The sequence below is a fragment of the Ruditapes philippinarum genome, unplaced genomic scaffold (assembly GCF_026571515.1).
Source record: "Ruditapes philippinarum isolate M1 unplaced genomic scaffold, ASM2657151v2 ctg3062_1_1_1_1, whole genome shotgun sequence".
NCBI lineage: Eukaryota > Metazoa > Mollusca > Bivalvia > Venerida > Veneridae > Ruditapes > Ruditapes philippinarum.
The window spans coordinates 156,843-182,342 of record NW_026852595.1 but is presented as its reverse complement, the minus strand read 5'-3'; the positions used below and the strand labels follow the sequence as shown (position 1 = coordinate 182,342).

The window sequence follows — 25,500 nt, the reverse complement described above, 5'->3', positions numbered from 1 at the left end:
TATTTGGCATGAAACATCATCTAGTAAGGGTCTTCCAAGTTTGTTCAAATAAAAGCCCTGGGGTCAAAATTGGCCCCGCCCCGGGGGGTCATTGATTTTCCTTATTTGTATATAGTAAAAACTTTAAAAATTCTTCTTTTAAAAAAACCCTAAGAGCTAGAGCTAAGATTTTATTTAGCACGAGTGTCTACCATTTTTGTTCAAATAAGGGCCCTGGGGTTAAAATTGGCCCCGCCCCGGGATCATTGATTTTCCTTATATGTATATAATAAAAACTTATTAAGATAATCTTCTTTGAAAAAAAAAGCAAAAGAGCTAGAGTTTAGATATTAAGCATGAACTTTCTTTTATTGAGTGACTACCAATTCAAATAAAAGCCTTTATGTGTATGGTAAAAACTTAAACAATCTTCTTACAGCTAGAGCTTAGATATTTATTATGAAACATCTTCAAATGGGTGTCTACAAAGTTTTGTCAAATAAAAGCCCCCTGGTTAAAATTGGCCCCGCCCCAGGAGCCTATATACAGGTGAGCTATTTCAGGGCCATCATGGCCCTCTTGTTTCATATTTGTAAAAGTTTAAGGGGTATAACTCTGCCAAAATTCATCAAACCATGACAAATTCAGACTTGACCTGTATTTTCTCATGACTTATCCATATGTCAAGTTTGAGTTGAACGTTTAATACCGTTGGGGAGATAATGCACGGAAACAGAAAATTTCATATTATTTTCAAAGTAAAAGGGGCATAACTCTGCCAAAAATCATCGAACCATGATCAAATTCGAACGTGCCTTGTGTTTTTTGATGACATATCCATCTGTCAAATTTGAGTTAAATGTTTAATACCGTTCGGGAGATAATGAACGGAAACAGATGATGACGGAATGACAGAATGACGGAACAGGGTAACACTATATACCCCAGCCATTATATGGCGGGGCATAAAACACATTCTGACATTCAAGGCCCCTGTGACCTTTACTCTTTCCTTTCGCCACCCTTCGGGTTTTTGTTTAGTGGATTCTGGGTGCCCTGCTTGGGTATGTCGGGGGATGCGTCCTGTGAACGTTGCCTCTGCCTTGCTGATCTTTATCCTTGTTTTTTACAGTACCTATTAATTCATCCGAGAAGTGGCATGCTAAGTTTTGAAAACACTTTTTTTAAACACCTGAAGGAGATACAGACATGATTCAAAAAGTGAATCAAAATCACTAGGCTGAACAAGAAACTGACTGAAAGCTGTGTTTTATTTCAACTTTCGACATAATGCATTATTTTCTTTATTTTGAACTTATACCGCTTTGTAAAGCATGCTTTCAATAAAATCATTTATGTTGAACACTATTCGGAGGAAAGAACAACCTTGTTATCAATCTTCAGCCACTGGTACTGTTGGAAACGAGTCCGACATCATTAATTCGAAGACTTTTTGTCCTTATTTGGAAAATTCCATTATGATTTGGTTTTTACATCCATAATATATTTGCACAAATAGAACATTACGATGTTATTTTCTCAGTGTAATTATTCGTGCTTAATACATTGAGGAAACAAAAAAATCTACAAGTTAAAACAAGAGGGCCATGATGGCCCTGAAATCGCTCACCTGTATATAGGCCCCTTGGCCAAGGCCAATTTTAAACCAGGGGCTTTTATTTGAACAAACTTGGTAGACTCCCATTAGAAGATGTTTCATGATAAATATATAAGCTCTAGCTCTTTAGAGTTTTTTATAAGAAGATTTATTAAGTTTTAACTACATACATATAGGGAAAACAATGACCCCAATCCCCTTGGAGGGGCCAATTTCCATCCCAGGGCTTTTATTTGAACAGACTTGGTAGACACTCACTAAAAGATATTTCATGCTTAGTATCTAAACTCTTGCTCTTTGGGTTTTTAATAAGAAGATTTTACGTATACACACATAAGGAAAATAAATGACCCTTGGGGCAGGGCCAATTTTAACCTAAGGGTCCTTATTTGAACAAACTTGGTAGACACCCATTAGAAGATGTTTTATGCTAAAAATCTTAGCTCTAGCTCTTTGGGGTTTTTAAAAGAAAATAAGGAAAATCAAAAACCCTCGGGGCGCGGCTAATTTTGACCCCAGGGCATTTATTTGAACAAACTTGGTAGACACTGACTAGATGGTGTTTCATGCCAAATATTTAAGCTCTAGCTCTTTTGGTTGGCTAAAAGAAGATATTTTAAGTTTTTTCTTTCGGTTGCCATTGCATCCAGAGTTCTGCTTGGAATTTAATTCTTTGAACATTTTTTTAAGTTGACTACCAAAGGAACATTCATTTGAAGTTTGGTTGAAATTGGCTTAGTGGTTTATGAGGAGATGTCGTTTAAAGTAAAAATTTACGGACGGACACCGGACGTACACCGGACGAAAAGCGATCACAAAAGCTTACCATATCACTTGGTGAATTATCATTACTTTCATTCATCACAGGGGACACTCAGCACAGATGATAAAGTCAACACAGAAGAAAAATCAGCATAGATATTAAGTCTACATAAATTTATTATTCAGCACGTTTGTAACGGCGCTTTTTATTGGATAACCGTGATGGTTATATTATGTATATACGCTTCTTCAGTCATTTTCGCTTAAATAATTCTGAAATTGAAGAATATAAATTCGTTACAAAGACAAAGCCTAGTGGCTTTGGTAACGTCAACTTACAACCGTGTTTAATGATCCATATAACCTGTGGCTAGGATTACATCGACCTACAACGTTTTATGATGGATTACAACCATTTATGATGATATAACAAATCAATTTACAGTCGCTTCTAAACTGTGACTCGGGTAAAATCAACCTACAGCCGTTTAATTGATCCCTATAACCTGTGGTTTGGGTTAAATCAGCTTCAACCCTTTTTCACGCATATAAGTAAAGGATCGTGTAACATCAACCTACAACTGTTAATAAAGAGCCATAAAATTGTAACCGATCATGTAAAGAAACGTTTAAGTGCATTGTAAATATGTTTCGGTATGAAGACAAGGGCATAAAAGTTATAGCATGTTAAGTCTCATTTCATTTTAAAGACACAATTTGCCTCAGAAACGAATGAATATTTCCTTCTTTAGAAATGAAAAGAACAAACACGACTTCTAAAACGTTTAAATAATAATTTAAGAGCATACTACATGCTTGTCATCATGTGAACTAATTTCTTATGAATGTCGCAAAAGGAAAACATTTTAGTATGTTGATTCAGAGACATAGATAATATTATCTACATCTCTGGTTGATTCCATATAAAATTCTTAATCATTGTAAATCTTCTAATTGCCAAAAAGCAACACATGAGCAAAAATGGTTCAGGTACATTGTAATTGGCCAGTGAGTATTTTCTTTTCTTTTGGAACTATAACAGGACATCAAAAATTACAATAAAAACTTTTTGAAAAAATAAAAGCATTTGTAGTGCATAATGGGCATTTAAGGTAAATAATGACAAAAATTTATTCGCAAGTTTATGTAAGCATTGTTAGTTACAATTCTTGCATAACTTTATAGACAAGCAAGCAGATGGTGAATAACTAAACAATTGTCAGATAAAGAGCAATTACAATGTAGTAAATTTTAACAATATGACCATGGAACATTCAAACTGTAAACAAAGAGTCTTTTAAACAATCTATGTCGATCTGTAATGTATATATATTTGTTTTTGCATATACGTACTTTAGAGGTAATTTTCAGGTTTGTGTGACTGTTGTATAATCTTAATCCACGAGAATTTAAATGAAAGCGGTACCGTACACGCACGCCGGCACTTTTCAACAAAGCGTTTTTTTTTAAGATAATGGTCTAGAAAGAGAGTGATTGCAATATACATGTAGATATTCTTACTTCTATGTTAGAAATAATGACTGTATTAATAAAAATGAACATAGATTATTCATCTGCTCTGTACGAACGAGGTCTGTTGTTCTATGCAGGAAGAGGACACTTCGTTTCAATATAGAATGATTCAACATAAAAGTGTGAAATGGAATAAAGAAATCGTATTCTATTCTACAGGAAAATGCAATCAACACTCCGTAAATTAATACTCATTTGCTTCATACATTTCTAAAGTATCACACAATTTCAATCTTTTTTGTATTAATTCGTACTTTAACTCAATGGATAAGTTGTCAAAAAGCTTTTTACAATCACTAACAGGATTGTCAACATTTGTTAATATTTTACGTTGTCTGATAGCAAATTTACTGTAACTTGGCGGCAACAGTACAGTTCCAGTAAATATAACATGTCCGAAGTATGCAATAACTGTACATGCTTCTTTAACAAGAGTCTCGTATTGTAGACTGTTTGCTTCAGACATCACTCTCAGACAAGTCCTTGCCCGTCTACTTCTATCCTCAAGCGATGTTGGTGTTTGGGCCAAGGCTAATTCCGACTTGAGCCAATCAGACATGACACTCTGACACCGTGTTATCATTAATTCAGCTTGATATTCCTCTGCTATGTGCACAACTGAAAGAACATTGTCTTCTGCAAACAGAACGAAAAAGTTAATATATGTTTCTAAATGATTTGATATGATATGATAATTATGGGAATCATCAACATTATAATAATATCTTTAAAATGTCAACACTTTTCTTACAATGTATGTACTCAATACTTTTCTGTAACTAAAGAATACGTATTAACATTTAGAATTCTGTTTAATATTTAATGTAATGTTGACATTGAATGATTTAGCAGATTTCTACAGCCTTTGCTATGAAGTTTACTTATAAACTAAAAGTTTTTAGTTCGATATTCACGATACTAAACATCTGGAAGTTCCATTTTAATGATTCTATGGGATAAGGGTTGATTATACAATATTTTAATCATAAGCGCGGCACGAACCATTTAAAATAATAAATCTAACAATAACAATGAAGAAAAACAACACGGAACACAGGTCCTCAATACCCTGAAACAACAGTATCCGGAAAGACAAAAAAACGTGTTAAAATAGCCCCTTTCAAAATTTCCATCTACAACATTATCTATATTTTAGAAGGTAGTAAGAATTTATATCCTTCAAGTTTCTACTTAAGTGCTTTCTTATCAAAATACAAACAAAAAGTGCATTGCACTCTTCTTTACGGTGGCACAAAGGTGACATGAGTGTGTTTTTATTTATCTCGTTCGCACGAGATACTATGTCGTGGCCACGAGTTCCTAAGTCGCGGCCACGAGTTACAAGGTCGTGGCCACGAAATAGTTAAGTCGCGGGAACGAGAAACTATGTCGTCGCCACGAGTTTCTAAGTCGTGGCCACGAGATAATTGAGTCGTGGCCACGAGATACTATTTCGTGGCCACGAGATACTATGTCGTGACCACGAGTTTCTAAGTCGTGGCTACGAGATGATTAAGTAGTGGCCACGAGATACTTTGTCGTGGCCACGAGTTACTAAGTCGTGGCCACGAGATAGTTAAGTCGTGGGCACGAGATAAATAACCAATCAGATTACACTATTTATATGAATTTAACTAATTATTTAGACGTGTGCTATCGTACAAGGATGCCCCTACCTCACCTGCCTGTAAAAGTGCTATTTATACAAGATATTTATAGGTCAATGATTTCATATTTAGCGTCATTGTGACCCTGATTTTTGACCCAATGGCCTCAGAATTATTAGGTGTTATCTACTGATCGGGTGCAATGATCTTTCTAGGTTATATAAACCATGGCTTATTCCTTCTAAATCATTCATCAGACAAGGTTTTACATGAAGTTTCACGTTTACTCTGACCCTTGACCTCAAACATCCTTATAGGCTATCTACTGTCCTTCTCAAGTTATCGTATAAACAAGATTAAAAGGCCGCTGTACGTACAAACTGACAAATTCTATCATAGAATTTTCCCCACAAAGGGCTATTAGTTAGTCAAAATTAATGTCTGATTTATGGGCCTTAGAAGGTGACTTTCTAATATGTTCCTTAATACATGTATCAAGTTTAAAGTGAACTCTTCAGTATTTAAAAAGATTTATGTTGCATGTAAAACTTTAAACAGAATTTGTTCTAAGTTTATAAAAATCATAGTCAATTGACCTATCTGATTGGTTATTATCTCGTGCGCACGACATAGTTATCTCGTTCCCACGACTTAACTATCTCATGACCACGACTTAGTAACTCGTGGCCACGACTTAGTAACTCATGGACACAACAAAGTATCTCACGTGCACGAGATAAATAAAAACATACACATTTCACCTTTGTACCACCGTACATTTTTACATAGTTACGTAATTTATTTAAGTGATAATTATGCCAATAAATGAGTTGAATGTGACTCTTCGGATAAAATTTAATTGAACTTTTTGTCATATTTGTTTTCAATTTTTTACTATATGTCACCCAAATTACTGACATAAATATTTATAAATATCTTTCGGAAATTGTCCCAAACGTTCAATTCATTTAAAAGGGTTGGGCAGTCCTTTTACCTTTTATGCACTTTTAATATCTAATTCTAAATGAAAGTATATGAATGACCGTTAAAAAGTCAATCGTTTAAAATATATTATAATTTAACTCAACTAAACAATGAAAACAAATGAGCATAATGTCACTTAAAATCTCATATCAAACTTTCATTTATATTTATAATTCCAAGTTTCTTTTAACATAACATAAAAGGTTACTTACTAGTAACAGACTTTTGCATGTTTGGATGTAAACAAAGTAAGAATTCCAAAACATCTTCGTACTTTTTCCCTGTCATGGTCACGCTTTTATTTTCCTTTTCCTTAAAGTCGTGCTCGAACATTGCTTTGAACACTGGGGAGACATACTTTAAAAAGTTTTGTGAAACATATAAACTTCTTTCGTCATCAAATACGAACTCTATTTCATCTATGCACTCTCCAGATTCCGTAAACGGCGTTGTTTCGCGTTTGATTTGCGTTTTACTCTCCTCCATTTTATCTAGTAACACGTTTTAAGAAAATAAAATAAAACTTGAACGTTAATGTTTTGTTTTGACGAATCAATAAAATACACTCCCAATTTTCTGAAAACATGTTCAAATTGGGTTGACATATATTAACTGTTATTTTTGGCTTGCAGCCACGGCTGCAAGCCATTTCATACGGAAAACTTATTCCGGTTAGGTGTTTTTCTGCTTACATTTGTAAGTGCATGATTAAACAGGAAACCAGTTGAAATCGTGCCAATCGCAACTTTTCGGCCTTTTTCGTCACTCTTCGGATTAATGATAATAGCCGATGTAGTTCCGATTGCAATTGTGACAATTCGGGCGATTCCGTCATACTGCAGAATCAATCGAATGCTGCGGAATCAGACGAAGTAATATTACGGAAATCTAAGCTATTTTAGTTACTTCGGTAATCCCAGTTTGTTTATATAAATAGGATTGATTTATTGATTTAAACCGTAATATATTTATAAACGAAATTGTTCCGTTTCAATTCTTTTTCAAGACGCAAAAGTTAGGTTATTTATAATTGTTTTTTTGTCTGTATTAGTTTTTATACAATAGAGATGTTGACTGTAGTAGTATTCTGTCTTCAAAGGGTGGTCCAATTCACGCATGATCGAGTTATATTTAGATCTACTGAACTTGGTGAGGTAATCTAAAAATAGTTCATGCATGCATATCATTAACCTTACCACGTGATGATCTATAGATAGCGATGCTTATTAATTGGTACCACGTAACGAAGTGGAACTTGTTTCCTTTCAGTATGATAGATAGGTCTTCACGTTAGTATTTTTACGATTGATTATTTTCTTTATTAGTTTTATACAATAGAGAATAGATTTCAAATCGTTTTGACAAAAATATTCGTTTTTACAAAAATAAAAACAACTAAATATGTTGGGATGAAGGCACAACTGTGCAAGCCTTTCCTTTTAAAAGGAAACTTTATTAGATTTTCAGATATAACATTAATGCGTGTTAAAAAGATAAAGCAATACAGTTTAATGAAGTTTGGTGCAAACTTAACCTGAATTGTAAAACGTATGAATTATTTCCATTTTAAAAAAAATCATTAAAATTGATCCTATACTTTAAACTTTAAAATATACCTCCTTTACCACTCTAATTTTCCATACCAATGAATTGTTATAGTGTGTATAGTGTACGTAAATGTAGTAACGCTTCTATTTATTACAGTCACGTTGGTATAAAGGCCCGTCTATCCGGTGCCGCGTAATAACCACAAGGGCGTAATATTACCACGGTTTAAACATGTTTTTTAAAACTTGCCTGTGACTTTGTTTACAAACAAAGCGCTTTGAAAATTGGCAAAAATCTTCAGCATAGAAGAATAATTTCGATGCATGTATTTGAATATGTTGACAGTATTTTTTTTATTCAGAATATATGCGTCCATACAAGTGACTGACATACTGCTGTAAAGAAAATTTTGGGGGTCTATTGTCGTGTTTGTTGGTTCATTCGTATTTTGATTTATTAATTTATTTATTTATTTTATTTATAATTCAGTTCTAGCCGTGAAGTAAAATTTATTGATATAATGAAAGAGTTATTGAAAGAAACGTGTCAAACAGATAGAATGGTCTTATATGATACTTAATTATCTATAATCAGTTATGTATTTGATATGAAACATTTATAACACTTTAGAATAATGTTTACGCAGGTAAGTATTTTGTAAGGAATATTTTTATACTGCTTTCTTTTACATAATTATGATCGATATTCGTTAATTACCGTCATAGTTTGATACACCACTCCAGGCATTACCAGAATGTAGGTCTACTATTGCACTGTTTTATATATAGTATATTTCAACAGCCAATAACAATTGTACACCCTTATATGAATGAGAGATACCTGGCAGAGAAAACAAGCTTGCACGCTAGCGGTCTATTGCAGCTGTAGAAGATTTGTTTAATTCAATAAAAAATGTTTGATAAATAGGAAGAATAGTTTTGTTAGTCAGTCTCCGGTCAAACAATCTTCCGAAGTATTCGGAAGTTATAGGAGCTGCAAAGTTTGGATACACTGTTCACTCAGTTATATAATAGTGAAATTGTAGCTATAGTGTTTTTCGAAACGTGAAATAGTAAACCGCTATTCAGAAATATACAGTAGATGTTGAAGGTAACATAACTAAGTAGTAGTAGTAACACAATATTAAACCAACGATATAACGACTTTTACTAATCCCTTAATAACATTTGATGACCATTATTAACGGTAATGAATTACATTAAAATCGACATCATTAAATTAATATATAGATATGATGTCGGTTAAGGGACGTAATCAACGGACCACTATGACTGTTCAAGGCAGCAGTTGCATACCTTCATATGACCATGTATCACACTACAGTGAAGAAGTATGTAATAAACATGTTTATTAAATAACAAATAACTTAATATTTCTCGGATTTAAGAGACGTTTAACATACCAATAGTTTTTCACAACCAACATTCCTTAGAGCGGGGTCAAAATGGACAGTTCATTGGTAAAACATTCTTGAAACAGTACATCAATATATTTCAGGTTAAAGCTGTTCAATATATTTCCTCGGTACGAAAAACGACATGCACAATACTTTTAAAAATGAATACAGATGACCGGCAAAAATGTTGTAAAGATATTAGAGAATCTCGAAACATCTGAACTATTCACACGGAGAATAGAGTTGTTAATTATGTTTATTACTATCAATGCACGCGATGTGAGTTGAATCTTGATTTGATCTTGTAAAATCTGACGTCATTAGCAGTTTCACTATTTCTTCTAGCGGCATCAGGGTAGAAACTTATGACAAGTAAACTCTGATTATGGTCAACAGAAACGGCACATGGGCTCTGCTCGGTAGATAAAATTTTCATACATTCTCCGTTATCATTTAAAATATGAACTGATTTGGATACAAAACCAGTTACAAAAATCTCGCCGTGTTTACCAACCGCAATCCCTCTAGGACAATGCAAACTTTGATTTTTGTATATAAAGCCACAGTGGTGACTTAACTGCCCGCCTGCTAATTGAAATGAATAGACTGCATGACTAACTTCATCTGCGGCGTACAAAGTGGCTTTTTGACGATCATATGAAAGACTGATAACCCTCTCAAATAGAGGGTCTACACGATTGGATGATTTCAGAGTCTGGACGCAATCACCGTTAACTGTGTATACCTTAATGCAATCTTCGCAAGCGAGAAATATTCTACCAACTGCGACAACGACACCGAAACAAGCGTCTATAGTAGAAAATTTTCTGCATGAGCTTAAAGGCCTACCAACGATTCTAAACAATCTTGATACTGCACCCTTACATTTAATTTCAAAGATACGCACAAGGCTTTCTTGGGGATATGTAACAACTACTCTGGTGTCAGACAATTTGCTAAAAAACCCAAGGGGGTGGTTTTTTTTTTTCCTCATAAACTAGGGTTTTTCCCCTTAAAAAAGGGGAAAAAGGGGAAGTGTGGGTTCCGGGGTTTGAAAAATCTTTAGAAATCATTTGAAAAAATTTCCCAACCCCGTGACCCAAATTTGGTGTTTAAAAAAATGGATTATTCCAGTACTTTAAGTATTGGAGTTTAAAGAACTTTTGCCTAATACAGTCGGTGTAAACATTTATTTACATCATGCTATTGGGCTTTTGAATTTTTGAAAAACAATATTATTTTAAAAGGGGGGCGATTTCCATGTTTTCCTTTCTTGCAAAATGGCCCCTCCAAATTTTTAGTTTGGGGACGGGGACGGTTTTGCCTTTTCTTGCCCCCGGGGGGCCATTTTTTTGTTTTTTAAAACCCTCCCGAGCGACCGTATTTTTTTTCATTTCCTGTAAAGGGGACGGCCAATTTAAATTTTTTGATTTTCCCTATTGAAGAAACCAATCATTCGAAAAACGACATAAAACGCTTTCTTTTTAAAGGGTTTTGGGCAGAAATGGACTGTATAAAACTTGCAAAGGGTGTATTTCTTTCTCTAGTTTCCATTAACATGTCTTTAACTTGTTTACAAGTTTGTTTTCCTTTATTACAGATTAGTTTTTTGGTAAGTATTTCGTTTGATAGGAGTCTACAATTCTGTTCAACTTTATCCATTGCTGATTGTTTTAATGTATCCAAGTGTTCTACAGCTGCTGTATATTCTTTTTCAACGGCGTTGGTCATTTTGTCTTTATCAATTTGAAGATTACTATCAGCAAGTGCGCATTTAGCCGCAAGGTCTGTAAGAACGTCTTCCGAATGTTTAATGTTCGCTACAAGTTCCTGTCGTTCGTGTTCATAATCAGATAACGCTAATACTTTTTCTATCTCGTCAACATGATCGCATTTTCTGTGTGCAGTCGCAACGCACATCGGACAGCAAACAGTCTCATGATCGAAACAATACAGGTTAACTTTGGAGTCTGGGTGTAAATCACAGTATATTGCGTCATCTTGTTGTGTAACAGTGGCTTCATCAATGACTGATACTATCCAATGATTTATAGGAAATTGCTCCGTCCATGTGTCTTTCCCAGAATAAGGGCGTGGTGGTCTCGTATTAGCTCGACAAACAGGACAAAGAAAGCTAGAAAAGTGCGCGTTCTGGCCAGCGTTTGTTATGTGACTATGGAGACAAGTGGAACAAAACGAGTGCAAACATGGTAATGTACGTGGTCTTTGATAAGTGTCAAGACATACCGGACACTGTATTGGTAATTTACTGGTGTTCACACAGGCTTCAGCCATCTGGAAAAAAGGTCAAACTATAGAAAATACATTTGTTTTTGTTTTTGCTTTTGTATTATTTTTTCTAAAAGATAATTAATAATTAAGTTGTATGTCATCTAAAAGGTGTTGTATTTAGCTATTATATCATTTTTGTGTGTAAAAGATGCATTCATATTTATTTAAGCTGAACAAGTAATAATAAATCTTACAGGAATCTTCACCAGACTAGTTCAGGTAAGATTTACAATATTTTGTATCAGACACACATGTATACATGTATAGAAATAGAATGACCGTACAATGGTTTTATTTGTATTGTATTTCATGTAAACAGCGGAAGGTTGCAGAGTTAAGTTGTTAAACGTTTTTCGTTTTGTCTCGATATGTGACCATAAATCAGTGTCTTTTGCGTTGATCATATCTATAGATCAAATAAAGTGTTTTAGATGACATAGGCCTGACGTAACGCTGTATGGACATGGATTTGAATGATGTTCCATTTAATAATTAAAGTATCCAAACGCACAAACGCGTGTACAAAATGCTGAATTCTTGAGCATATTTTAATTTCCATCCGTCAGCTGTTTACCAATGTTCTAATAATATTATCAAATTTCGATGAAATGTAAATCATTGTATAGTCAATACATCCCTAGATTTTGAGACCAAATATGCATATACTTTTATTCATTCTCACTATAACCATGTACACAGTTGTTTTTGCAACTGATTATATAAAAATAAAAAAGTTTGAGAAAGTCGCTCCTACAAGTTCGATTCGTTCAAGTGGAAAATACGAATAAATAAAATAGGTATTTAAACATCGCAATTTAACAAAGTCAACGCATAACTAAATACATGACTGTTTAAAGAAATATTAGCCCACTGGGCATACAAGTCAAATATTCATGAAAATAATTATTTTGCATGATTATTGTTACTTAGATTATTGTTTCAAAACGAACTTCTCAAATATTAATTAATACATTTAACTCTTACGAAAAAGGTTTTACCATAGAAATATGTAAAAAGGGAAATTTAATATTTACATTTTAATGGTTTTCCCAAATTTTATTTTATAAACCATTAAAATTTACAAAGTTGTTTTATCAACAGTTTTTTTAATTTAAAATTACCAAAATTTTAAAACGGGCAGTATTTAAAATAACTGCTTTAACGGGTTTAAAAGGGGTTCAATTTTTTGGTATTTTTTTTTAATTGTCAAATTTTTTTGTTGCGTTTTAAAGATGGGTTATTACTTTTTAAAATCCCAGTTTTGGGAAGGGAAAGGTTTAAGCAGCGTCCCAAAATTTTAAAAAAACGCCCGGGGTATCTATCAGGGGTTTTCTATGGGATGAGTTAAATGGGTTTCGCTTCCCTCATATTTTTTTTATTTTACTAAAGGAAAATACTTCTGAAAAGTACTATGTGTATCTTTTCCCCACGTTTTATATGTGAGTTGATCAGAGATTAATTCAATGAAACCAGTCTTCAAATGTTTACTCAGTTAATATGTTCGAATGATGATGATGATGATGATGATGATAATGATGATGACGCTAAAGGAATACTCAGGCAAATAAATTAGTAAATATCAAATTTATAATATTTGCTCAAATCACGCTATGGGGTTTTTAAAGTCCCAGCATTTTTTTTCTATCTAAATACTATATAATGTGAGTTTGAAACGTGAATAAATCTACATAATTATGTTGAACGAAAGAAGACGCAGACAGAATCATTTTGTAGTCTTAAAACAAGAAATTTAACAATAACAAACCATAGAAGTTAAAAGAAAAACAGATAGTGGCTTATTTGACAGGTTATTTTACGTTTCCATAGTTCACTAAAATCCAAATGCTCTAACCTGACCCACGTGGGTCAGGTTAGGAACCAACATTATTTTCTTTATATAGAGAAAATATTTGTTCCCAATACTGCTTAGTTTATACATTTCGATGACATGTATATAATGTTGGAAGAAAAATTCAAGTCGAAGATAAGAAAGTTTTGCCTGTGACTCCTTTTAACAATGATAGCGATAATATAACGACGACAACGATGATGATACTGATGATGATTGTGAAATATAAAGATAATGATGGCGACGACGATGGAATAACAATGGTATTTATGTCGGTTATGATGATGATATTGATCATGATGATGATGATGATTAAAATTATTATTGTATCGTAATCGTCATCTTTATTAATATATTTTATCTAGCGTACTAATTTGATTCTACCTATATGTTCGCACTCACAGATAAAAATGAAGAGTAACTAAGATTTTCCACGTCATAAATTTCTCGTCCCGTCAAACCCAACCTCCAATATTATTATCATGTCAGTAAAAGGAAAGTTTATAATATATATCTATAATGTCTTATTTTGACAAAGGTTAGATACTATCAGTTCTTTAAATGTCACAAGTCAACAGATATCTCAGTTTAAAGGTACTGTTATGGTAAAACTCTAAAACTTAATATCACTTTACATATTTGTAAATACTTTCATTGTTGATAAAACTTCGTAAAACAAAACCCGGTATTGGAATTTGAAACTTGATATTGTAAGAAAATCTGTAAAGTTTTGTTTTTACACTTACGTACGTAAAAAAATCCGTACTTGTTCAACAGCTAAGTGAAAGTTGAAAAATGGAATGTTGGATTATTATCTATTTTAATACATGTTTTATTGTTTATAATTTACTCGTTCATAGCATAGGTAAGTGTGAAAAATGTCTTCGACTATAACATGCAAGTTGCGTGACTTGATTACGAAACATTTACAAATCCTAAATAATTTTACTATTATTTGAATGGAAAACTAAAACTAGAATTACACATATACAATATATAGTTATATTTATTCAAAAGGTCTATTTATCAGTAAGAGCTTGCTTTCGTTAAAAAATGAAATATAATAAAACTTTGATTAACATTAACCGTTTTACATCAGTAAAAAAATGTATTGAAACAATCATAAAATAACTTGCTGGATTAATTTCTTTTTGTAAAGGTATATATTTTATACGTATTACCAGTTTTTTCCATTTTATTGCATGTTTTGTAAATATTATTTTCAAGATAAAGAACATTAAAAAATAAAAATAAATGCTTGCATGATATTATTTCTTTTGCGAGTTTGGAATGATTTTGACTTTTGCGTATATTTGTCATGTTTCTTTTTACTTTATATGTAAATATGTATTTTCTGTCATAAACTATTTTGATTTAGATTGTCAGTGTGTGTTACCATTAACCAAAGGAACATGGCTATCATCGTCACGTGGTACATGGACAATACCTGAAAACAGAACAGAAATTCAGAATTTTAAAGCCTCCCTGACCCCATCTGTGACAATACATGATTTAGCGTGTTACAGTTCATCCGGAAATCGTTATATATTGGGGTATGTTGTTCTTGTTCTGGTTACCATACAAACAATTCCTTTCAACAGCCATTATGGTCTTCTCAATAAGGAAGTCGCATTTTTATAACCACAGACACAGCGCGTGTTTTTATAATAGTGTAATTCATATTTATGACGAAATTGTTTGGAAAACTATATCCCATGAGTATATTGCAAAAAATGGCCGTTTTCATTAAAAAGCCTCCTGTAACAAGTTCAAACTGCTATGGAACTATGAAAAATGGTTCAATACTGATGTTGACTAGACCATAGCCTCTGTAACAACATGTTCAATCGTAAATTTCCTGTTACCATGGAACCGGGGGGACGTCTCAAAATTGCCAAAAATCACTATTTTGCATTTTCCCCTATCAAAACTGATTTCAAAGTGCTGCAACTTCTTAATGAATTGAGACAGAGTAAAAGGCTTCTCAGCGTCGATTACTAGGTATCCTTAGATCGACCTGAGGCTATTTTAGCCTGTCACACGTCCAAAATGTTCTTGGAGATGAGAGGGACTACCGTCCCCCTTCATACCCCCCCCCCCCAAAAAAAAAAAAATAAACAGAAGGGGACATATCCCCCTTCTGGCAACCCCATGATGTATCATTTTGATGGAGCAGCGCCGAAAAGTGTTAATTTTTTAACAACATTTCTCAAACGAAAAAGAGTGTTTGGGGCCGAAATAGGGCATTATTTCACAGTTTGGGGCCTCAAAAAAAGGGGGGGGGGCAAAAAGCCGTCAAAACACGTCTATATGAGGGGAAAGGTTAAGCATTGTTTCGGGTGACTCAAGAAGATAATTTTGCTGTTTCATGTGGAATCATTTGACTTTTATGCAAAACCAATATATGATTTACTTGTTTATGCTGATGATCTTGATATCTTCCCATGACGTTATTTCACTAACTATTCCTTTTTTATTCGAAACTATTTCAGAACAAGTATTCAACTCTTCTCTACCATTTTCATACATTCCTATACCTGTCTTGAGATAAGGACAACGTCAAATTCACCTTCTACATACGAACTTTATTTTGTAACAGGTATGTTAATTTGTCTGAACTATTTTGTCTAAGATTATTTTCTGTTCTTGCGTATCAGTTTTACTTATATCTGTTCTGATTATTGAATATTTACGCAGGTGACCGATAAACCTAGAGGTTCGTTTCATTTCTTTAACAAATTCTGCCCGAGCGGGTCTTATTTTCTTACTTACAATATTTTTTTGAAAATAAACTTCATATTTTAGAGTTAAGAAATTGTTTGCAAATCATTTTTATATCATCACCTCGTGAATTAAAGGTTAAAACTCTATACAAAAATACTATCATTACTTATTTATTGTTAATAACTTTTTCATATACTTCGGCTTCATTTTATTCATAATTTTCATTTTTTTATTTTTTTTAACGATAAGCTTTAAGGTGTGAAACCTGCTACATCGATGCATACATGTACCAGTGGAACCAATGCAGATATCGATAGCTATAAGCATTTATACGCTGTCGTGATTTTATTCTTCTTTTTTTCTTTTTCTTTTTCATACTTTTGAAAATCAAATTATTGGCGCTCATTCACAGTATATATCATATATTTTTGGTTGTTGTTGTTTTTGATCTTGTTGGGTTTGCTAACATATACCACCTGATCTAACATCAAGTAAGCTGTTTTCTAACGCAGCTGAATTTTTTTTATTTTTTACAAACCTGGTAGATTATTTACTCTATGCTAAATGCTTATTATTTACATAAGTTTATAGGATTTTATATGTATTTGTACCGACAGTTCAAACTCGTCGATTTGTAATTTTGTCCTAATATACATACGTACGATCTATATCATTTGTTTTAACTGCAACATATTTGCGTATGTAATAATAATTCAAGACTTACACAGGATTCTTAATGGCTAATTTACAACGCCTGCAAGATATTCTGTCTTATACATGCATATAATTATCTTTAAAATAATAGTATGCCATACATCACATATAACTTTTGAATGACAAGATTCCATTTCCATACATTTTCATCATGACATTTTTTACGATCATATCGATAAAAAATGTCTATCTTAATTACTAAGGCTAATAAATTATTAAATTCTATTTATGGTTTAAAACAAATATATATTTTTTATCAGATATTGACGTTTCTACCGGTGAACCATTCAATTCTAATGTCAGTGCGGTTTGTGACGGGACAGTGGAAGAGACGGGTGTTAATACCAATATTATTGTCGCAGACGGTATTATATACGATTATTGTCAAAGTCTTATGATAAATAGACTTTTTTTAACAAATACTAATATAATCAAAGTCTCTTACGAAAAATTTCTTTTATCAAGGTAAAAAAGAAATGCAATTAAGAAGTCAATAACGGTAACAGTTTATATTGAAATTAAAACATTTTATTTGTACAAAATACTTATGTTGTTAAAGAACGGATATCAATAAATATGCACATAACTTTATAAAAACAAACTGAAAGGTAATAAATAAAATGTCGTTTTAACATTTTTGATATAATAAAATGACTCAAATTGTCATTTGTTTTATTTTTGTTTTGACGTACAGGAGTAGATATAGAAACGGTAAAACAGAGCTTACCGGATGTTATAAGAGGTGAATATATAGTTACAATCACTGACCAGAATGGTCAAACCAGTAACCAGACGACAATGTCGTCGTGTAATGACACAAGCGCATTTTACTTCACCGAGACAGGCAACGTGACACAAATTGTCAGCGCTGTTGGCTTTTCAGGTAAGATTTGAAATCAAGATGCTTCACACTAGAATATAATGAATAAACGCACATTTCCCCATAGCAACAATTGACCTCGAGCTTCGTTACCCCATAACTGGCTGGAACCAAATGTGATAAGCCTTTGACACCATATAGAGCCAGACAAACCTATACTTGAAATCAGTCGAGGCTCTATACTGTTGGTAGCTCACTCTCTTTATATTTCTGAATATTTGAATGTTGTTTCAGATTCAATGCATTGTACACATCTTGTTTCAATTGCCAGTAAGATTATTGATTTACTTTAATTAGATTTATTGAACTTGCTTTTCAAAACCCCAGTATGTTTATGTCTATCAGTAGTAAAAGGATTATTTGGCTTTTATTCTTTTAATTTACTTTCAGATTCCGGCATCCTATACAATTTAAAGTCTTTTTCTTCGGTTGGCGTCACGTTTATATACACATACAACATTGATACATCTGTGGATTCTTCAACTACATACAGATTTAGCTGCTGGGTCGGTATAATTTGTTGATATAATATAACTTTACAAATTAATAAAATTTAAAAATGGAGATCTGCTGGTGCTATTTAATCTACTTTTTTATTCTTTCGAATTATTGCACACGACAGAACAAAACACAGTTATCTTTTACGCACATACATATTTTCTCTTTTTAGATATATTGACGCTGTGTTCAGGCATAATTGTATTATGGTACTTTTTTAATTATTTTAATTATCTAATAGTTTCAAATCATAACATTAAAAAAAATAAAAATAAAGCTAATGGGTAAATTAACATAACGGTTTTTTTCAATACGAATATCTTTACCATTATGATCATTGTGATCGCCATCGTTATCATCACCCTTTATCATCATCATCATCAACATCCTTTTCATCATCACCCTTTTAATCATCATCATCATCTTTTTCATGATGATGATTATCATCGTTATCATCATCCTTATCTTCCTCATCATCATCATTACCATCGGGATGATAATCATCATCATCATCATTATCATCACCGTCATCGTAATCAGCATCATGATCATTATCATCATAATCATAATCGTGATCGTCATTATTATTCTATTTCTTTTCACCATCATTATCATCATTATTATTATTATCATCATCATCATTATCATCCTTATGATTATCATCATCGTGATCACAATCATCGCCATCATCATCATTCCATCATCAACACCATTCTAATTATAAGAAAAGCAATTAGGATAAAAATGAATCAGCTGAAGAAATAGATTTGCAAATAACATTAACAATATATATCGCACAAGTACGATAAAAAATGTTTATCTCATAACAGTCCTTTCATAATATTAAATAGAATAATTTGGTCATTGTTATACATTTTAGGCTGTTTCACAAGTGTCTTCTACAGTATATGCTACAGTGTATCCGGAAGTTTGCCAGGACGGCCAGAATTCCACAAGTGTTCCTAGAGGTGGCCAAATTCTTATTCTGGAGGCATCGGGTATTGAGTTCAAGATTGCAAATCTTTTAATCAGAAGTCAATTTTATCTTAAGGCGTTGTTAACTTGAGAGAGTAAAAGAAAGTGTCATAGATAATAAAGAAGTATGAATTAAAAAAGAAAGAAAAATATTTAACAAAATGAAAATAAAGAACTTTAAGACTTATTAAAGGCACATAATATCTCAGACACGAATCCATTATAACTTCTATATAAAGAATATACATGAGTTATTAAAATTGCAAAATACTATTTCACTGTAATAGAGTAATTGTCAATAAGCCACAGAAAAAAAAACGTAACGTCAGGTTATTGGCCAATGCGTGTTTATTTGGAAACTATAAAAGCACAACAGAAATAGAAAACTTTTTAGAAATAGAAATAAAAGCATTTCTGGAACAAAATTGGGCCTTTATATGTTTGTTAACCGACAGTAAACAATTTGATAAAAGCGCTGTGGCTGCATTTAGAAAACACATAAAACATTTATAATTTGTAAATTTGTTTATTGATAGGTGCAGTGAATTTATGACATGCTTTGTATTTCAAACTATTATTCATTTTATAATTATTTATTCATTTATAATATATTACAGTAACCTGTCGTAAGTATAAAATTTAGATTTAGTTCATCTTTCAAGTGGGAGTAGCTTCATATCATGGGCATATTAATTACACCACATATATATTCTTGTATTATGATTCAACAAAAACAACATACACATATTCGAGCAAGTATGAATATAAATTTATATGATGCATTATATATATATATATACATGTATCTTGTCAAATTAATTCAATACAATATATGAAGTTTACCTCTCCGTAAGTTTTGCTTGACAGTGGTAATCTATTTAGCATTGTTTAATTTGAATGTCCTTTTGTCATGATATTCATTTTTAATGATGATATACCATTTTTTGTATACCTTCTCCACTTACAAGTATTATTGTAAGTATATGCTTTACACTGTCATGTCATTTATCATATGTGTCTGTTTGTTTGTCCTCATGGACCATTTGGTCCAATGGAATATTGAAATCAAACTTTTTAAAACTTATATCAAAGTCATGTTCAATAAATCCATATGGTTTGAAAACATCCCAGTTTTGAAAATGTCTAATTTTGGGTGGCCAAAAGTCTATCAGTTTAAATAAAAATTATGTGAATTGGTCAATGATAGAAGGTTTAAAGTACCATAAATAATAATGTTGAATGAATAAAATATTGATACTGTTTGTAAGGATGAGATATATATTATATCTGATATAATATAATTATTTATGTAACGGAAAAAATATTCATATTCAAACAATTGTTCTAGAAATAATATTTATCATAACAAACCACTTAGGAGTTCTATAACATTTGTCAAAGCAATGGTTTATGGGGGTATCAAAAATAATAAAAAAATATATAATTGTTCTTATAAATATTTGACATAATTATGTCAAAGCTGTCCATTACAGACCAATTCACTTAAATTAGTATACAGGTGAATATAAATTGATAATAAATTATAAGTTTATTCCGTCAATAAAAAAGTATGCTACAGTAGTTTCATATATAATTGCTTAAACATTCTCCATATCGGGAAAACAATGTCGTTATTTTTAGGTTAATACTGTGAAAGATCCATATTGAAAACCTGCATGTAGAATACTGGTCTTATTGAGAATTGTATTACGGTTAGATGAATTAAAGTTTCAACTTGTTCTTGTTGCTCCACAGCTTAAAGCTCATGATAATTCCCTGGTCCGCTCTTATCTTAACAACACATTCAAACTCGATTGTAGTAAACACTACCTTTAACCCAAAATCTTCTTTTCGGCATGTTTTTGTAAAAATGTAAAAAAAAACTTAGCTTCTTAAACACATAAAACGTAATCAATTGAATAGTTCTGTGACATAACAAGGTCTTCTTCCGTTAATATAACGGCTGGTGGACCCACATCAAGAATGTCTGTTGAGACAACTTTCGTGTTTTTTATATATCTGTTTTTTCAGCGGCCTCTACTAGTGATGATTCGGGTCTAAGTGCGGTGGTTATTGCTATAATTGTTATAGTGTGTGTCCTAGTTCTTCTCGCCGTGATTATAATTGTTGTCTGCTGCATCAGAAAAAAGATAAGACAGGTAATTCAATTAATATATGAGCCGTGTCATGACAAAACCAACATAATGGGTTTGCGACCAGCATGGATCCAGACCAGCCTGCGCATCCGCGCAGTCTGATCAGGATCCATGCTGTTCGCTATCAGTTTCACTACTTGTAATAGACTTGGTAAGCGAAGAGCATGGATCCGGATCAGACTGCGCGGATGCGCAGGCTGGTCTGGATCCATGCTGGTCGCAAACCCATTATGTTGGTTTTGTCATGACACGGCTCATATGCTAACAATAATCAATATATAATGATTGGTCTGATTTGCTGTTGTTTCCTTTAAGATACGCTTTTTTGTGTGTAAAAGTGTCCAAATGTCGGAATAAATGAAAGGGCGCAAGTGACATGTGGCTTTAAATTCGTTGTGACATAAGTTTTTTGTAAAAGATTCTTGTATTTTCATCAACGGAGATTAGGTAATAATTCAAAACAAAGATTTTAAAGAAACAACCAAACAAGCAAAATACGTGATTTTATTTTGTTACAGTGTCAAGAAAATTTACATTATGTTTTCAAATTATAAGATAGTAGAACGAAATATAACTGTGTAAGCCGCATTGTTTTTAAGATTCAGTGCAACATAGTTATTATTCATTGAATAAATTGTAATAATAATTGAGCCGTGTTACGACAAAACATAATTGGTTTGCGATCAGCATGGCTCCAGACCAGCCTGCGCATCCGCGCAGTCTGATCAGGATCAATGCTGTTCGCTATCAGTTTCTCTACTTGTTAGAGTTGGTAAGCGAACAGCATGGATCCTGATCAGACTGCGCAGATGCGCAGGCTGGTCTGGATCCATGCTGGTCGTAAACCCATTATCTTTGTTTTGTCGTGACGCGGCTCATATTTTGTTATTTATTATTGTAGGACCAATCTCAATCACAAAAGACGACGGAGGAATCAAATGTTAAACCTGGAATGAAAGGTAGCAAGATAAACTAGAATATTCAATTCTGAATTTTGTAAAAAATGTTTAATTTCACAATCTCACGATATTCAAAACTGTTATGCCTTATTTAAAATTAATATCAACCTTATCCAGTCTGTATCAGTTATTGTTCATGACTCTTTAATTGTATACATATTGTAATTCTGTCACAAAACAGCTTTGAATGATACTTTTGGGACCACAATCCAATTCTTTTTATATTTGATGTCAATATCATCAAAGTGAGCTAACATGATATCAGTCATTGAACTACATGTAGATCTATATGTAAGATCAATATATGCAGATCACCACTTTAAAGTATTTCTATTATTTCAGGTACGAAACGACCGAAATCTTCTAATGACCTTGATTCAGCTCGTCTCATTAATGAGCAAAATAAAGCTAAGCTAGCAAAGAAATTAGCAAAAAAGAAAGAAACTCGTACGATTGCTGTACAAGCCTCGATCTGGACAGCGCCGATAAAAAGGACAACGACAGCCCTTTCGACTGAACCTCTAAGATCCAACTCTCAAAGCTCCTTGAAATTTATCCCGTATATCCGTAAACAAGTAGTCATTGCAAAGCCGCCAGTCGAGATGAACAACGTGACAAGGTCAAAAACAACGCTGGAACATAATAACCACAATAGCAAACATCCTACCGTAACAAGAGCTAAGACTACATTAGATAAAAATGATGGCGTTACAAAACATGTTCCGAAATACTTGGTAAAGAAAAATACAGTAAATAATCCGAGACAAAAGATATTGAGACACATGTCTGTAATCAGTAGACATTCTACCGATTATTATGCTAATGAATTTGAAAGGCGTTTTCCATTTCCTAATGAAGGAAATCCGAATGAATATCACAATACTTTAGACATTCCCGATGAGACTGAAGGATTTCAAGACACAGATGTGAACCAGCCTTCGATAACAGCCCCAAAAGACAACGCACAAAGCATTAAGAAAGAGAGGGAAGTGGGATTTCGTGTCGAAAATTTAAACCATCGAGAAAATACAAAGAATTCCCTACGGTCCCGGCCTTCAACAACTGACGGAGTTTTAGGTGTTAAACTGAAAAACACGCCAGGGTCCATCCGGAAAACTTATTCAGAAGGTACAGACCATTCTAAATCGATCTTGAAGTTTAGCTATAACTCACCCTATGCTATGTCTGAAGCACAGAAAAATTACTCTTTACAGAAAGCTGCCTGGATACGACATCAAATATCTAAAGACTTACACAATAAAAAGCATATTGAACAAATGATAAAACTTGAAGGAGAAAGGGCATTTGATAAATGGGTAATCAACAAGCGAAAATCAATTTCAGTAACTCGCAGAAAATACTCAAAAACTTCATTTAAAACGCATAAAACTGACTCGTCAGTAACGGGTAGTTCTAAAACAGATGACACAGTAAAGGAAAGTTCTAACGACGCCGTGGAGTCAATAAAGGATGGTTTAAACACAGTTGAATCAGTAAATAATATTTCCAACTCGTGAACACAAACGTATTTATCCATTTTTATTACAACAATTGAAAATTTTAATGTGTTTTTAATTGTTACAAGCATTTTATTCAAATTATATTATTTTCCGACTCAGTCTAAGATAATTTGGATAGACAATGTTGTGAAATATGAATAGTAATCGAGTGACCAACAGCATTAAATCTGATTCAAAAGAATGGTGTAGTACTTTGGTGCCGTTGGTATTTGTAAGATTTGAGGTTGGTTTTTTTGTGTGTTTTTTTTGTTTTTTTTTTGTTGGTGTTTTTTCATTTTTTTTCATTTATTTTGCTATTATTATTATTATATTATTATTATTATTTATTATTATTATTATTATTATTATTATTATTATTATTATTATTATTATTATTATTATTATTATCTATCACCATCATCATCATCATCATTATCATCAACGTCATTTTCATCATCATCTTCATCATCATAATCATCATCATCATCATCATCATCATTATTAATATTATTATTATTATTATAATTATTATTATTAGTTTTTTTGCTTCTGCCTCTTTTCTCGCCGTAACAACAACATTGAACAGTTTTTTTTAAATATTGACTTACATAAAAATAATATTAAAAATAATATAATAACCAAATACCTTTCAGATCAATAAACGCACCCATATCTGTCAATCATAACGTATTGATGTGTAATGTACTATGGACAGATGTGATAAAATATTAATGGTTATTCTTATGACCATATTTTGTTATTTGTTCATGAATCAAACACTTATTAAATTGCATCACAGAACATATAAATAAAGCATGAATTGCAATTCATTTTGGAACCATAAGTGATGTTTTGGCGTTCGAATACAAACATAAATCTAATCATTCTTTTCAGCAAATACATACCAAATGATGAAAACAGACAAACAATACCGTATACATTACCAACACTTACTTCACAGGTCTTTGTTGATGAAGATAAATATAAAGTAGAGTGAAGTTAATACAAACAGTAAGCTTTTACCGGTGGACGAGAAACTGCATTGAAATTTTACAGCGTATTAACATATTACAAATCGAAATATTAAAGATTTTTCAGAGTGACAGAAAAGCGATAATATAAATCATTTTAGGTAACCTTGTTGCGATAAACAAACAATAGTCTAAATGTCCATTTTAAGGCGTGAACCCCCGTTCCCCCCCCCCCATGTCTACGCTCTGAAGAATAGGTAAATAGGCTAAAATAATATAATTACTGTCAACTGCATGGCGTGGGATCAAACACCAGAACGGGAAACTTCAATCGAACCCGGAATCTCAGGAGTGACAGTCAGTGGTCTAACCAACTGAGCTATCGTTAAACGTTTAAACAGCACCTCTTTCTTAACAAATTGACCAATATTATTAAAACTAAGTAGGAACTTGCCTTGCTATAAACCCTTTAAAAATTGTTCGAAAATTCTATTTCATGCTAAATTTTATTTTTCATGGCAACCAAAAGAAAGAA

The 25,500-nt window shown here is 32.6% G+C and overlaps 4 protein-coding genes across 4 annotated transcripts; 2 read left to right on the top strand and 2 right to left on the bottom strand.

The window, feature by feature from the left end:
• Positions 1 to 4,076: 4,076 nt before the first annotated feature.
• On the bottom strand, positions 4,077 to 7,103 carry LOC132718433 (BTB and MATH domain-containing protein 38-like). The gene is made up of 2 exons (XM_060702136.1): positions 6,696 to 7,103; positions 4,077 to 4,528 (listed from the first exon to the last, which is right to left on the bottom strand). Exons 1-2 carry the CDS (start codon positions 6,967 to 6,969, stop codon positions 4,077 to 4,079), a joined length of 726 nt encoding a protein of 241 aa, XP_060558119.1. The 5' UTR covers positions 6,970 to 7,103.
• A 3,797-nt stretch (positions 7,104 to 10,900) lies between these two features.
• LOC132718425 (tripartite motif-containing protein 59-like) lies at positions 10,901 to 12,037 on the bottom strand. Its single transcript, XM_060702124.1, has one exon. It carries the CDS (start codon positions 11,741 to 11,743, stop codon positions 10,901 to 10,903), a length of 843 nt encoding a protein of 280 aa, XP_060558107.1. The 5' UTR covers positions 11,744 to 12,037.
• Positions 12,038 to 13,135: 1,098 nt separating this feature from the next.
• On the top strand, positions 13,136 to 19,529 carry LOC132718128 (uncharacterized). Its single transcript, XM_060701756.1, has 7 exons — positions 13,136 to 14,454; positions 14,968 to 15,142; positions 16,082 to 16,188; positions 17,288 to 17,392; positions 17,722 to 17,910; positions 18,298 to 18,413; positions 19,286 to 19,529. Exons 1-7 carry the CDS (start codon positions 14,385 to 14,387, stop codon positions 19,469 to 19,471), a joined length of 948 nt encoding a protein of 315 aa, XP_060557739.1. The 5' UTR covers positions 13,136 to 14,384; the 3' UTR covers positions 19,472 to 19,529.
• Positions 19,530 to 20,783: 1,254 nt separating this feature from the next.
• LOC132718417 (uncharacterized) lies at positions 20,784 to 24,280 on the top strand. Its single transcript, XM_060702116.1, has 4 exons — positions 20,784 to 20,796; positions 21,412 to 21,539; positions 22,438 to 22,495; positions 22,838 to 24,280. The coding sequence occupies exons 1-4, from the start codon at positions 20,784 to 20,786 to the stop codon at positions 24,010 to 24,012; spliced, it is 1,374 nt and encodes a 457-aa protein (XP_060558099.1). The 3' UTR covers positions 24,013 to 24,280.
• The last annotated feature ends 1,220 nt before the right edge of the window (positions 24,281 to 25,500 follow it).